This window comes from Emys orbicularis, chromosome 16, assembly GCF_028017835.1.
Source record: "Emys orbicularis isolate rEmyOrb1 chromosome 16, rEmyOrb1.hap1, whole genome shotgun sequence".
Taxonomy (NCBI): domain Eukaryota; kingdom Metazoa; phylum Chordata; order Testudines; family Emydidae; genus Emys; species Emys orbicularis.
The window spans coordinates 25,275,643-25,291,405 of record NC_088698.1 but is presented as its reverse complement, the minus strand read 5'-3'; the positions used below and the strand labels follow the sequence as shown (position 1 = coordinate 25,291,405).

At 42.0% G+C, this 15,763-nt stretch overlaps 1 protein-coding gene across 1 annotated transcript in view; it reads left to right on the top strand.

Moving 5' to 3' along the window:
- Window positions 1-15,763, top strand: part of DNAH10 (dynein axonemal heavy chain 10) — a 101,138-nt gene that overhangs the window by 83,991 nt on the left and 1,384 nt on the right. Inside the window, exons 64-77 of the mRNA XM_065418001.1 lie at window positions 323-552; window positions 1,697-1,970; window positions 2,487-2,591; window positions 3,232-3,386; window positions 4,555-4,709; window positions 6,612-6,795; window positions 7,745-7,945; window positions 9,066-9,275; window positions 9,663-9,758; window positions 10,475-10,646; window positions 11,005-11,136; window positions 12,880-13,091; window positions 13,185-13,352; window positions 13,911-14,091. Of these exons, the coding sequence (XP_065274073.1) occupies window positions 323-552; window positions 1,697-1,970; window positions 2,487-2,591; window positions 3,232-3,386; window positions 4,555-4,709; window positions 6,612-6,795; window positions 7,745-7,945; window positions 9,066-9,275; window positions 9,663-9,758; window positions 10,475-10,646; window positions 11,005-11,136; window positions 12,880-13,091; window positions 13,185-13,352; window positions 13,911-14,091 (2,475 nt within the window). The remainder of the gene's footprint in view (window positions 1-322; window positions 553-1,696; window positions 1,971-2,486; window positions 2,592-3,231; window positions 3,387-4,554; window positions 4,710-6,611; window positions 6,796-7,744; window positions 7,946-9,065; window positions 9,276-9,662; window positions 9,759-10,474; window positions 10,647-11,004; window positions 11,137-12,879; window positions 13,092-13,184; window positions 13,353-13,910; window positions 14,092-15,763) is intronic.

Genomic DNA, 15,763 nt, shown 5'->3' with positions numbered 1-15,763 from the left:
TAATACTGAGTCCTGCTTGAGGGCAGGGGACTGGACTAGAAGACCTCTTGAGGTCCCTTTCAGTCCTACGATTCTATGATTTAATGTTAAATTTTTCCACTTCCCGCTGTTAGTCTAAAAGGAAACTAAACTACATGCTGCTTATTAGATGTGTCAGGTGAGAACCGATATAGAAGAACAACACTCAATGCTGTTAACTAAACCTGTCTTTTTGGCACAGAGTTATATAAGATCATATAGCCTGAAGGAACTGTATGAAAGCTAACCTTGTGTTTTAAGAAAGATTGTGCTAAGGACATGGTTCTCCATTTTCCATCCATAGTTACACTAAAAGGCCTGGAGGATCAGCTGCTCAGTGTTATTGTGGGGTTTGAAAGAAGAGAGCTAGAAGAGCAGAGAGAACATCTCATCCAGGAAACCAGCGAGAACAAAAACTTGCTGAAAGATTTGGAAGACTCTCTCCTCCGGGAACTAGCCACTTCCACAGGAAACATGTTGGATAATGTGGACTTGGTGCACACCCTGGAGGAGACAAAAGCCAAAGCTAGTGAGGTACCTATTAGAGCCTTATCTCACCATTGTTCTACCTTAGAATCCCCATCTTTCCTTTGGGATTTGTTTCATCCTCCTTTATTCCTTAAGTTAGGATGTAAGTTGAAAAGGAGCTGAGAGTTACATGGTGAGCAGTTGTCTATGAGAACTCCATACATGCACAGGTCTAACACTTGTGCCCAGAGACAGAAATCTTAATTCTTTAAGAATTTGCTTGCTCAGAGTTGCCCACCTGACCCAGGAATGTTTATCCATACTCAGAAATACATTATCTTTAGGTATGGGGCCAGGCAGCATGGTATTTCCTGAGGAAATACCTTAATGTGCAGAAGTCTCAAAGTCAATCTTGGGCCTATGAAACACCAGCACTTTACAATGTTTTGCTTGATGTGATGGTGGTGAGTCAGAAAGTCTTCACCTGGATCGTGAATTCATGATGTAACATCATGACATATTTCAGTGCCATGGGGAGGATTTTATTCCTTCACACAAATGGCAAGTCTACCTTCAGAGAAGACTTCCTTATAATAGGGACCTTTAGTTAAAAAAAAAAAGTGAGTATCTATCTATCTATCTATCTATCTATCTATCTATCTATCTATCTATCTATCTATCTATCTATCTATCTTGGTAACATCTTATTCCAACTCCGAAACAATCTTTGCATGGTTTTATTAAAACTGAAGGTTAACTGAAATTTGTAAATCTTTTCCAGTATTTCTTACAAACATACAGTGCTCTGTAACACAGATATTCCAACTTTATAATCTGGAAGCTTAATAAACTGAACTAAAGCATTTTTGGAGAGGGAAAAGAATTTTTACTAATATGATTTTTTTCTTTAAAAAAGGCTACTTGAATTTTTAGCTATTTAATGTGGGATTATTTCAAGGAAATGTTCTTGATTCTGTGGCAGCAACTGGCTTTTGATGGCACACCTGCCAGTGTTCATAGGATTTTTTGATACTTGTTTACTGCTTGATATATTTTTAAATCCTGGAAGAGTTGTTCATAATATTTCAAAACGCTGTTTCAATATTGTTTAGCCACAGATTAGCTCAGCATATCATTAACCATGTAGTTCTGTGTAGTAGTTATATATAAATACAATTATTGCCTGGGATCCACATTTCTCACTTGCTAGGTATCAGAGAAACTCAAGCTGGCTGAGAAGACGGCAGTGGACATTGACAAGCTGCGAGATGGCTACCGACCTGCTGCTAAGAGGGGCGCCATTTTGTTCTTTGTTTTGTCTGAAATGGCCCTTGTCAACACCATGTATCAATATTCCTTGGCCTCCTTCTTAGATGTGTTTGGGTTTTCACTTCGGAAATCCATGCCCAACTCAATTCTTCCAAAGAGGCTAAAAAATATCATGGATACATTGACATTCAACATATATAACTATGGCTGCACAGGTTAGTGTGATTAAGCAATGAGATGGCATTGTGTATGTTTGAATGACTGTAATGGGAATTCCTTCAGTCAGCTGTGCAAAGCAATGTAATTTTGTACTGTCAAAGGTATTTCAACAAATATTGAATTCACTATTCACTGCTAATGCCTCTGCCTTCTCTACCCCTTCTTCCCTCATGTTGAGGTTGCGCTGAGATGCAGAGAAGTGCTGTATTCCATCCCCTTGACATTTAAGAAGTGCTTCTACTTTTAATAAACAATCAGTTACAAATAGCAGTGGTTCCAAACCAGAAATATGGATCTCAACCTCTCTCGGCTTTGGAGGGGAGATCGTTTGGAATCTGAAGCTAGATCTGGATGTGAATGTTGTAGCAGGCTCAAATCTTTACAGTGGGCTGAACCAAAATTCACCACCTTGAACTTTGGGGGTGATCAGAGTCAAGATCTGGATCTGAAATTTGTCCGAGGCCCACATTCTTAAGAAGCAGACTGATGAGAATATTGTGTTCTCATTGCAGGCTTATTTGAGAGACACAAGTTACTATTTTCCTTTAATATGACTATCAAGATAGAACAAGCTGATGGTCGAGTCCCACAAGAAGAACTGGACTTCTTTTTAAAAGGTAACTTGGATACTTAATACCTTCTAGTAGTTACATGCTCTTCTAGAATTAAAATTGAGATTTTGACTACATATATTTGACTATCAAAGTTAGCTGCTTAGTAAAATTTCCATAAGCACCTAAGTCCCATTTACTTGGGACTTGGGCTCCTAAGTCATACAGATCCTAAAACTTAGCATACTGAGCCTGAGCCCCGAGGAATATTTTAAAATAGATGTTCAACAAAAATATGTTCAACTGACTTCTGTTAACGGGTTCTAGCACTGTTGTAACTGAAAGAGTGGATCCTCAGCTGATGTAAATTGGCATAGCTTAGTTTCAGTCAATAGGCCTAGGCTGGTTTACACCAGTAGAGGATGTGATCCCTTGCATTTGTTTCCAGCTTGTTTGAGGGCAGAAAGGCCAACAGTGAAATTCTGACTCCAGTGAAGTCAATGACAAAGCTCCCATTGACTCCAGAAGGGCCAGGATTTTACACCAAGAGTCCATCTTTAGTTAAATGCATAAATAGTGGCAAAAATATAAACTCGGCATAAAAATACTTGCAAAGTAGTAACTGTTTCTCCAGCAGACAAATTAAAAGTAATTATGCTACCTTTTATGATAGTGATATTTATTTAGTTTTCTGAATTATAACTAGGCAATATTTCCCTGGAGAAGAGTACACGAAAGAAGCCGTGTGCTTGGCTTTTGGATCAAGGCTGGGAGGACATAATTCGCCTATCTGAACTATTTCCTGAGGAGTTTGGGTCTCTTCCAGATGACGTGGAAAAAAATCCTGAAATATGGAAAGAAGTAAGTGATTTTCTTAGTCTAGTTTCTATTCCCCCCCATCCCCCCATTAAATGTTCAAACATGATTCAACCTGTTAAAAATGTTTGAGGCGTCACTGGCTTTTCCCTTTATTCCTTGACTGGATGTTTCTTTAGAAGCTGTGGGGTAATTGCATGATCTACATAGAAACATGGAAATTGCCATAGTCAGACCAGTCAGCCATTTAGTGTGCTGTTCTGTCTCCAACACTGGCCAGTACCAGAAACTTCCGGGGAAAGTTCAAGAAACTGATAATGAACAAATCTGGAATAACCTACGCCTGGGGAACTTTCTTCCTGACCCTGGGCAGTTTGTGACTGGCTTATGCCTTGAAGCATGAGGGTTTTAAATGTTTTAAAACATCTTATCTTATGTAACTGTGGATGTTCTTGTTTTCCAGTTAAATGTCTAACATAAGATCCTGGCCCCAGTGAAGTCAATGACAGTTTTGCCATTGACTTCAGCAGAGTCAGGATTTCACCTCTAATCATTTTTTAAATCATAGAATATCAGGATTGGAAGGGACCTCAGGAGGTCATCTAGTCCAACCCCCTGCTGATCCCCAGACAGATATCTACCCCAGTTCCCTAACTAGCCCCCTTAAGGATTGAACTCACAACTCTGGGTTTAGTAGGCTAATGCTCAAACCCCTGAGCTATCCCTCCTCCCCAACTCCTATTTAATTGTTAGCTTTTACCACTTTTGGGAGTGAGTTCCACAGAGTAGTTTACATGTTGTATAAAAAAGTATTTCCTTTTATCAGTTTTAAATTTGCTGCCTTTCAATTTCACTGAATGTCCGTTTGTTCTTGCATTATGCGGGAGAGTAAATAGGAATCTCCGATTCACCTTCTCTAGACCATCCATTATTGTCTTGAGCTTGTGACCTCATTTATTTGTATCTTATGACAATTACCATAAAATGAAAGTATGAAAATGGCATTGGACAGATATGTTTTATACTGAAAAAGTTGATTTTTGGCATTTATTTAATATTTTTTTCTAGTTTCTGATTTTCTCTGATTCTTCTCTGTTTCCCCATGTCTGTTTCTCTTGTTGCAGTCCTGTTATCAGATTGACTTTGACTTTCCTAATAAACTTGATTTGTCCATCTAATCAACTCATGTTCTCTACTGTATTTCCTTTCTCAGTGGTATGATCTGGATGCCCTGGAACAATCACCATTTCCCATGCAATACCAAAACAGTCTCACACATTTTCAGAAGCTGCTGCTTTTACGGTGTTTCCGAGTAGACCGTGTATATCGCGCAGTGACTGACTACGTTACTCTGACAATGGATGAGAAGTAAGTTGCTGTCATACATTTTTTTAATCCAGAATCTTTACCAGTTTTAAAAGAACCAAAGAAAGTCGGAGGTACCCTGAATCAATTGCTAAGCATCTACTGCAAATTGATATTTCATGGTCACAAACCTAAATGTGAATGCAAAATGCATTGTGTTAGATTCTAACAAGCTTTTTTGACATGAGATCTTTGAAAAAGTAAACAAAAAACAGGTGGTGATTAATTGAAAAATCAGTGTAAAGTGGGGAAAAAAGTATACAAAAGGTCTCCTGTCCAGTGTTTCCTTACTGAGGTAAATACCTGTGGGGAAGATTTGCTCACAGGAGAGCAAAGGAGTAACTGATGTTCCCCTGCTTTTATCCAGAGCCTTTCTGGGCTAATTCTAGTGCATAGCCATGTACATTTCTCCTTTCATTTAGCCTCTTAATGCATAGTTAAAGGTTCTGTATCAGACTGGATGGATTTTATTTTTCAAGAATTGCAAGTGTCCTATTTTAGCTGGTATTTATAACTTCGAGGACATAAGCATTTTTGGAGCTGCAGCTGTCTTAGGGGCAGTGTGATAACCCCTAGCTACTCTACCTGAAGATGTTAGCCCTTTGCTCAATTCACTTTGCCATTCTCTCTTCCTCCCACCAACACACTGTACCCCTAAACTGACAAGTATTATTTTGAACATCTGTACTTCCCATATATACAGTGCACAATGTACGTGACATCAGTAGATTTAACAAGAAAAGTTACAATAGAAGTTTTAAAAATTCTTTGCCATTAAAAGTATACATAAAATGGGCTGAGATCAGTTATAAGTAGACCTGCTTGAAAAAAATGTGATGGAACAGTTTTCCGTCACACAATGTAGCTTTATCAGAACCTCTGACAGGAATGTGTCAATTTTGACAAAATTTGGAGGGGTGGGAGTTGAAACAAATCGTTTTGAGTTTCTTGGTTTGTTTTGATGATGTTGAAACATTTTGTTTTGATAAAGGTAAAAATATTTTGCGTCAAATTTATGATTTTGATTAATTTCATTTTTATAATAATTTCACTGCAAGATTATATATAATATTTATTATCATACATTATTATTTATATTATATTGTTTTGACATCAAAACGAAACATTTAATTGGCCCCATATCAAAAATTTTAAAATATTTTATTCTGCAAGAAATTCTGACTTTTTGTTTTGTTTCAGAATGAAAACAGATTTTGGCATGTTGGAATTTCTCACAGATTGGAGTAATTCCATTTTCTGACCAGCTCTGGTTGTAATGTTTACAAGACTTGGATACAGTACACAGCACTGACGTTGTATCACTTTGATCATTAAGGATCATGCCACACTTTTCATTAGGTCCAGTGTTAGCCCTGTGTCTGAGCCAATTGCCAGCTTCAATGGTGATGTTCTTTCTCTGTAAATTCCCCCCGTGGTTTCAGTTGAACACAGTATTCCACTTACCATCTTGTCCTAAGATCCGTACTGTTTCATAACTGTCAAATTCCACACCACAGGTGGCTGTACTTCAGTAGTGTGTGATGTGCTCCATAGATATAGTAAGTGTTTCAGTTAAAGGGCTCAATCCCGTAATCTCATTCCTCCTACATATAGTCCCATTGACTTCATTGAGACTGCATGTGAGGCAAACACTGCATTGGATGATGGGTTCGCAGGTTCAGGCCCTAAATTTGTACTGAACTTTGAGATCCTTTGAATTGAAGGGACTACAGAAAAGTCAGATTATCACTAATTTCCATTTGTGTGAGTATTTGCATAATTTGCCTAAACAGGAAATGGGGATTAATATCCCTTTGTCCCATTTCCAGATTAACTCTCCTAATAGATGGCATTTTAAATATTTTGTGTAAATTAGTGTACCAATTTATTGTTCTTCTCCCCCAGATATGTTCAGCCTCCTGTGATCAGTTTTGAAGCTATCTTTGAGCAGAGCACACCTAACTCGCCCATTGTTTTTATCCTAAGTCCTGGCTCTGACCCTGCCAGTGACCTCATGAAACTGGCTGATCGGACAGGCTTTGGAGGGAATCGCCTCAAGTTCCTCGCCATGGGACAAGGACAAGAAAAGGTAACTTTGTTGTGACAAAGCACAGTTCAGTGGGATGGCGTGTGTGCTGCCTTCAGTACATTATTTTGTGACTGCTGCAGATCTCATTTCTGACATTACGGGTCTGGCCATGCGTCTGTTCCAACAACCCCCGGCTTTTGGGAAAGCCGTACTCTGTGTATTAGAAACAAAGCAATCTGGGTGGGAATTGGCATACAGATTACCGCCCTAGGAGCAATCACTTTCTGTAAAATGAGAGCAGATATTGGTCTGGTCAGTTCATTTGCTGTTTGAGTAAAGATAGGTTCAGAATTGCTTCCTCACCTGTAGCAAAAAAACAGTTGAGGTTGAAAAGATTCAGATATGCAGGCTGTCAGATTTTAGTCAATGTCCCTGCCTCTCCATCTCTTGATATGAATGTGGGGAAAGTCATCAGTGCATATTGGTATTTGCAAGCAAAAAGACCCTGATCTGTGCTCAGTTTGTACCTTCGGTTGTTTCCCTGCTCTATCATGGCTGTGGGATTTTCAAAAACACTCAGCATTTGGCTACTCTGCTCTAATTTGAAATCAGTGGCAAAGTTCCCATTGGCGTGAGAGCTGAGCTAGACCAGTACTAAGCTCTTTTGAAAACCCCACACTATGACCCAAGCTTACTTCATTACCGTTTTCAAGTGTTTGAAAGCTTTGTGCTGTTTGTATTTTTAAATCAGTTAATGAAATAGAAGAGCATCTCTCCCAGCACAAGGTATTCCTGGGAGGCTCTGAGAATTGTGACAATGGCTTAATTGGACATTTTTGTTTCCCCCAGAGTGTGCCAAGAGAATTCTGCAAAAGAAAGAAAGAAAATGCTCTGACTGTTTTCTTGCTATGAGGAAGCAGTTGGATGCACTAAACCAATCAGAATCCCTGCACTTTCAGGGTCAAAGCAAGTTTACTCATAGGCAGCTGTTTCCGTCTCATTGACACAGGTTGCACTGCAGTTGCTGGAGAATGCAGTGGCTCGCGGACAGTGGTTAATGTTGCAGAACTGTCATCTTTTGGTGAAATGGCTGATTGATTTGGAGAAAGCATTGGAGAGAATTACTAAGCCTCATCCAGACTTCCGCCTGTGGCTGACTACTGACCCTACACTGGGCTTTCCCATTGGAATACTTCAGAAGTCTTTAAAGGTACAGTACAGGGGTGAAACACCAGCAGAAGGCATGACACACCACTCTTACTCATGACATGCTACTCTTATTCAGGGAAAACTGATTGACCTTGATGGGCGTTTGGCCTGAATACAGCATACAGGATTGGGCCCTAAATGCTATCTTTTTTCTTTGTAAGCAAGATCCTATTTTCATCCTCTGGTTTTCCAGCTGGTGGGGTTTAACTGATGTGAAATAAGTTTAATAGAAGTGTTCATCTGATGCTACCCTTAGGCACATATTTCATAATCAATCCCTGTCAGTAAAAGTGAACTTGTAAATGCCCTTTAGTCCCAAACACCACTGTGATGAGTGGGTTAGAAATACCCAGATACACAGAAATACCTCCTGTCAGTTGGCTAATGCTGAAAATGTAGAACTGAGGTCTGTGTCTAGCTGGACAACAATGTCAATAGGGCAGATGTTCTGATGGGACAATTTTTTTCCAGCTGCTACGTAAGGCTGAAGCATTTATCACAAGCAAGATGCACTGATTATTTATAAATGGCAAGCCAGAGATGCTGTGCTAATGTTCCTTTTGTGGTGACTATTTATGTGGTTGTAAATCATTGCTGTGACAATAATCATTTTATCTGACAGATGTTAGCGCAGCAGAGTGACACTTAGGCACCTGTCATTGATTCAGATATGTATTTTAGTGTATCGATGACATCTTTAAAACATTCACCACCGGCAGTGCTTAATCCCAGATCTGCAAAAAATAGCTGTGTGTATACCTTCAATTTAACACTGCAAATACCCAATCTGTGAGCACAGCCGTGACTGTTGCAAGCACAAATTAGGGCTTGTGTGACATTTGAAACTCAAGCTAAGAAGCTGTCCGTGCCTCAGTTTCACCCTCTGCAAAATAGGGTTAATAATCCTTACCTTTCTCAGAAGCGTGATCTAAGGCAACATTAATTAAAATGTGTAATATAAAATATTTGAATTTGATTTCAAAATATAATTAAATATACTTAATAAAGTATCACTATTGTTATATAACTGCACTTTATATTTTTAGCATGATGTGAAGAGCAAACGTAAAATTCATAACGTTATTTCAAATAATTGACGAGTTTTTTTTTTTTTTTGCTAGGTTGTAACAGAACCACCGAATGGGCTGAAACTGAATATGAGAGCCACCTACTTCAAAATTCCCCATGAAGCCCTTGAGCAATGCCCCCATGGCGCATTTAAATCACTGGTCTATGTGTTAGCATTTTTCCATGCGGTGGTTCAGGAGAGAAGGAAGTTTGGGAAGATTGGCTGGAATGTATCATATGATTTTAATGAATCTGATTTCCAGGTAAGAAGCTAACGCTAATGGCCCTTGAGTTTGCACAGGTTACCTTTGCAAATATACTGTCTGTCTGTCTGTCCGTCTCCTTTTTACAGTAAGTTAGAGTGGTCCTCCTTTCCCTGTCACCACAGACACTGTAGACCCTTGAGTCTATAAGGTTACTTTTAGCCAGTATCAAGATTGCTGAGAATAAGAAGCCAGATTCCTGATCCAGCCTCTTTACACATCCCCCCTGCTGGCTGGTTGTTGTGAGATTTATTTTTCATTTTCTTTTGAGGAAGACGTGATAATTAATGTACGAATTAGAATTGTGTGAAAACTAAATAAGTCTGTATCCTTGTCTGACTAATTTGTGACTCTTCTCATCCAACATGTTGTAATAACTGTTACTAGGTGTGCATGGAAATCCTGAATACGTACTTGACCAAAGCCTACCAGCAAAATGATGACAAAATTCCATGGGGCAGTCTCAAGTATCTCATTGGAGAGGTAAATCTGATTGTTAAGTAGCTCTGATGGTAAAATGATATCCTGTAAATAAGGACAGCACTTGCAAAAAGATCTATCTTATCTTCAAGCAAAGTGGGCTACGGTTCTCGCCTGGCTTTTTCAAGAAATCACTGTATGGCCCTGAGTAAGTCACTTAACCTCTTTGCCTCAGTGAAATAGGGACATAACATTTACCTATACCACGGAGGAGCTGAGAGTCTTAATTAATTCTTGATTAGAAAGCCCTTGGGATCCTTTGGTGAAAAGCACTATACAGAATAGCTGCAAAGAATTATCATTACAATAGGCCAGTGCTGGAGTGTGAACTATACGAAGGGATATTTACAAAGCTCCTGAAGTGTTGCAGCATTTCAGAGCTCTCTCTACACACTATGCATAGTTCAGTAACGCTGCTGAGGAAACTGAATTTTTTCATCTTAGGGAGCTCTTGACCCTTTGTGGTCCTTGCAGTAATCAAGCTTGAGAGGACCAGCCCTGCCATGATCTTCACAATCTGGCAGCCATCTCTAGACTCCCACTAATGTCCAAGCACTTCCTGCTTTTGCCCCATTAGGAGGAGTTACCAGAGAAGCACAGGGTTTCCTCTTGGAGGGGCAGTATGTAACAGCCAAAAATACTTTGATGTTTTCAAAAGTTTTAAAATCTACTTGTTGCAATTAAGCATGTTATATAAAAATAGTTTCACCAATTTCTAGGTCATGTACGGTGGGCGTGCAATTGACAGCTTTGATCGTCGCATTCTGACCATATATATGGATGAGTATTTAGGGGATTTCATATTTGACACATTCCAACCATTCCATTTTTATAAAAATGAAGAGGTTGATTATAAAATCCCAGGAGGGAATTCAAAGGATGACTTTGTTGGTAAGAAATGCATTTCCTTCCATACAAGTTAGTATTTAAAAATTCTACCTACACTTACATTTTCCTTTCTGTATTTCTATTATTATATAAGGGCTGTAGCAAACTTCAGCCATCCATTGTGTGCACTGATAGAAATGTTTTTATTCCCTTGGTTAAGAAGGCCAGCCATGTGTAGATCTGTGAGAGTCTCGTGGTCAGCTCATCACACTTCTCTTTATAAAATCTTTAGAAAAAACTAAAGATTTTATAAATACATTCTTTACTTTTTAAACCTTAAACACCCTTTACACAAGTAAATCTGGTAGCTATATCTTACTACACTGCATTTTGACAAGCCTCATGTATTTTTGTGTTCTAGAGGAGCTAGAGTCTCTACCACTTGCTAATACCCCAGAGGTGTTTGGTCTTCATCCCAATGCTGAAATCGGATACTATACACAGGCTGCTCGAGATATGTGGTCTCATCTTCTTGAGCTGCAACCTCAAACAGGTATGATTTTGTCACCTAGAATACAGTTCTTGCAAACAAAAAGTAAATCATGAATGTACAAGACCTTGGTCTTGTAACTTCTTACACATGGGCAGCCTGTTGTGTTTGCATGGCCATTGTCTTCAGCATGGCTCCATGTGGGCACAGTAGGGTGCCTGTAGCAGGGTGATCACCCCGCTCTGGCCCTGGAAGGCCATGCCCCAATCAGGGTCCAGCTGGCCCTTATAGGAGGGTAGTGGGCCAGGAGCAGAGTCAGTCTCTCTCTGCCTCTAGAGAGGGAAGGGCCTGGCTGCTTAGGCCTGGTCTACACTACGACTTTAATTCGGATTTAGCTGCTTTAATTCGAATTAACGCTTGACCCGTCCACACAACGAAGCCATTTAATTCGAATTAAAGAGCCCTTTAATTCGATTTCTGTACTCCTCCTCGACGAGAGGAGTAGCGTCAAAATCGGTATTGTTAATCCGAATTAAGGTTAGTGTGGCCGCAATTCGAAGTTATTGGCAATTCAATGTTATTGGCTACCCACAATGCAACGCTCTGGAAATCGATGCTACTACAGTAGCTTGGACGCACACCACCGAATTAATGGTGCCTAGTGTGGCCGAATACATTCGAATTTATAAAATCGGTTTCCTAAATTCGAATTATATAAATTCGGATTAATCCTGTAGTGTAGACATACCCTTAGGAGCTCACAGGGTACCTAGAGTGGAGCAGGGCTGGGGGAAGGCCAGAGGAGCTGGGGAGCTCCAGCCTGGAAACCTCCCAGGCTGCAGGCCTGGTTAAAGGCTCAGAAGGATACTGGGGTTGCAGAGGGCAGTCCAGGGGTAGGCCAAGGCAGCAGGTCCAACCCCCCCCTTGCCTGTGATGAGTGGCTTGTACACTGCAGTCTGCCCTAGATGGTGACTGGCAGTAGCCTGATACTGAGGCGAGGTGGGGATAGTGGGTGGGGGTTCCTCTGGGTGGGGATACTGCCAGGGGGCAGCCCCCAAGAGAAAGGGGCACCGGGGTCTGGGAGGGCCATGGGGGGCCAGCGAAAGGCGAGACACCGGCCGGCAGAGGGCGCTCCAGAGGCTGGTGAGCTAATGCCCTGGGAGGCCAGCAGGAGGCGCCACGGAGGTGAGCATCGCCCCATTACAAGAGTGGTGGAGAATGTGGTCCGCCCCGATACAGGGGGAAGGGCAAGGACTGTTGCCCGGAATCCAAGTGAAGGAACTGAAGGTGGAGAAATGAATGGAAAGAGCTAATTCCCTGGATGACTATCAGGCTACTGCCAGTCACCATCTAGCCCCCATTCACTGGGGCAGACTGCAGCGTACAAGCCACTCATCACAGGCAAGGGGGGTTTGGACCTGCTGCCTTGGCCTACCCCTGGGCTGCCCTCTGCAACCCCAGTACCCTTCTGGGCCTTGTTAGCCTGCAGCCTGGGAGGTTTCAGTACCCTGTGAGCTCCTGAGCAGCCAGGCCCTTCCCTCTCTAGAGGCAGAGAGAGACTGACTCTGCTCCTGGCCCACTGCCCTCTTTTAAGGGCCAGCTGAGCCCTGATTGGGGCTGGCCTTCCAGGGCCGGAGCGGGGTGATCACCCCACTACAGTGCCCATGTGCAAGATGTTGCAGGAGAGGAACAAGAATCTGCTAGTATTAAAAATCTATAGGAAACATTTGAATTCATGTAATATTGAATTTAGACTAATAGAAAATGTAAAGTTATTTAGCGCTCGCTAAACTGTTTTCATTACAGGGGAATCTGGCAGTGGAATTGGTCGAGATGAATATATTGGACAGGTTGCAAAGGACATAGAAAACAAGATGCCTCAAATATTTGATCTTGACCAGATAAGAAAGACTTTGGGAATAGAAATTTCACCAACAACAGTTGTGCTGTTGCAGGAATTGGAACGTTTTAACAAACTGATCATTCGTATGTCCAGATCCCTGGCTGAACTACAAAGAGTAAGAATATTAAGTTTCAAAGGGAATCCTCCTCATTTAAATCTGTTGGGCTTTGAAATTCTTAAGTTCTGTCTCTGCAAATTCTCTCACCAGGCCTTGGCTGGGGAAGTTGGAATGAGCAGTGAACTGGATGAAGTGGCTCGGGCTCTCTTTAATGGACAGATCCCTAGCATCTGGAGAAAGCTGGCACCTGACACACTAAAAACACTTGGAAATTGGATGATTTACTTTAAGAATAGGTATAACCAGTACACATCCTGGGTGAGTAAGAGAACAGAGAAACCCTCTTCTGTGTCTGCATTATTTACTGCCCAAATAGAGTCAGTCTATAGGCTTCAACACCTAACACAAAATGCTTTAACTAAAAGCTATTTGAAACAAACCCATTTAGTTACAGTAATGACACCATATATAGCATTATTGAATCATAGAATATCAAGGTTGGAAGGGACCTCAGGAGATCATCTAGTCCAACCCCTTTGCTCAAAGCAGGACAAATCCCCAGATAGGTTTACTTATTTATTTAAACCCCAGTTCCCTAAATGGTCCCCTCAAGGATTGAACTCACAACCTGGGTTTAGCAGGTCAATGCTCAAACCACTGAGCTATCCCTCCCCCTTAGCATTGCAGAGTGCTGATTAAATAAGATTCATTGGCCAATCTTTAGAGATGCTTAGCACCTGCAGCTTCCATTTAAAGTCAGTGACAGCTGCAGGTGCTTAGCACTGAACCCCCAATTTTTGAATGAGGAGCAGGCACTTTCCTCATGGGACAGAGCAGTTCAGAATTTAAAGAGGTCTCTCTTGTGATTGATTCCAGGTTCATGAGGGCGAACCAAATGTTATGTGGCTCTCCGGACTACATATTCCCGAGTCTTATCTCACAGCTCTTGTTCAAGCCACCTGTAGGAAAAATGGCTGGCCGCTGGATCGCTCCACCCTGTACACACAAGTGACCCAGTATGGTACTGCAGAGGAAGTCACCGAGCGCCCTGGGCAAGGTAGCACTTTCCAATGCAGAGTTTGCAAAAGCGGTTGGTAATTGGGCTGCAAACACAATATTTGGCCATTTTATAAAGGTAATAAGCATTAGTTTGTTTTAACTTATGCCTTTGCAGCCAAGAACTTGGATTTGTTTGTCACGCATGACCAGTCAGTGGAAGGAACTGATGCCAAGGTATTCAGTGGGAATGGGAGTTAGGCTCTGGCCATATATAAAATGTTACAGCGGCACAGCTGCAGCTACACAGCTGTAGCACTCCATTGTGGACACTACAACAAAGGGAGAGGTTCTCCTGGCACTGTAGTAAATCCGCCTCCCTGAGAGGTGGTAGCTAGGGAATGGAAGAGTTCTTCCATCAACGTCTGCCTGGGGCCTGAGGTCAGCTTCACTGCAGTGCTGAGGGGCATGGATTTTTCACACCCCTGAGCGATGTCACTAATTTTCTAGGGTAGCACAGCCCTGAAAGGGACTGATGTTGAGCATCACAACAGCTAACTTTTAGGTTCCTAGAAAATCACTAGGATTCACAAAGCCTGGGTTTGGGGCCTAGGCTCCCTGTACAATCAATGTGGGGAGACAGGTGCCTAAGAATGGAAGTCACAAAAACCAGTACATTGAGCAGGGGCCGCCTAAGCTAGCCAGTGCCATTGGTGGAGGAGAGGGGTCTGTGCTAGGCCCCATCCCTAAGTCCAGGTAGCAGAGAAGCAGCTAGTGCTGTGCTCTGCAACTGGAAACCTCTCCTGGAGTCAGGTGCCTAAGGTATTTATTGCAAGAAACAGAGGAGGACCACCAGCCTCCTAACTTTTAGCCCAATAGTGAGGGTACTCACCTGGGATGTGGGAGACCTCCAGTTCAAGTCCCCCCTCTGCCTGATTTGACCAGAAGTCTTCCACCTCTTAGGTGAGTGCCCTAACCACTGCACATAGGATAGTCTGATGTGGGGAGCTCCCTCAATTGCGTTCGTTGACGCGATTGCACTTCATATAAATTATTAGCGAGTCATTGGCACAGAGGACTAGATGCTGGGTCTGTCAGGTGAGTGCCTTACCTACCAGACTCATGCGCTCTGTTCCATTTTGCCTCTTTCATTATTTATACATAGTGGAACTGCTTTGACAGGAGAGATTGAGGGAATCTGGACTAGCTCAGTGGTTAGGGCACTCATCTGAGAAGTGCCAGATCTCTGGTCAAATCCCTTCTCCCAGGCAGTTGGGGGGACTTGACTTGAAGTGAGGGGGTCTCTCATATCCCAGCTGAGTATCCTAATCACTGGGCTACAACGTATGAGGAAGATCCTCTCCCCCCATAGTGTGTGGAGTTAGGTGGCCTCTTAGCTTGCTTAGTTCAGGCCCTGCAGGCAAGATGAGTGGATTTTCTGGCCCACCCTGGGGCTTAGGCATGTGGACACCTAGAGGGACACAGCAATGCACGGGCCCAGGGACGGAAACATAGGCACTTAAGGATCTTTTACAGGAAAATCTTGGGCACTGAGTGAGCTTAGGCAGCAGTTGAGCAAGGGCTTAGTGAATCTGAGATTTTGGAACCTAAGTGCCTTTGCAAATGTAGCTCTTAAGGGTTAGAACAGAGGGCTGGGAGTCAAGACTCCTGGGAGCCCTTTATTGCTTTGCTAGTAGCTTTCTTTTTATCTTAGGCAAGTATAAGCTCTCTAC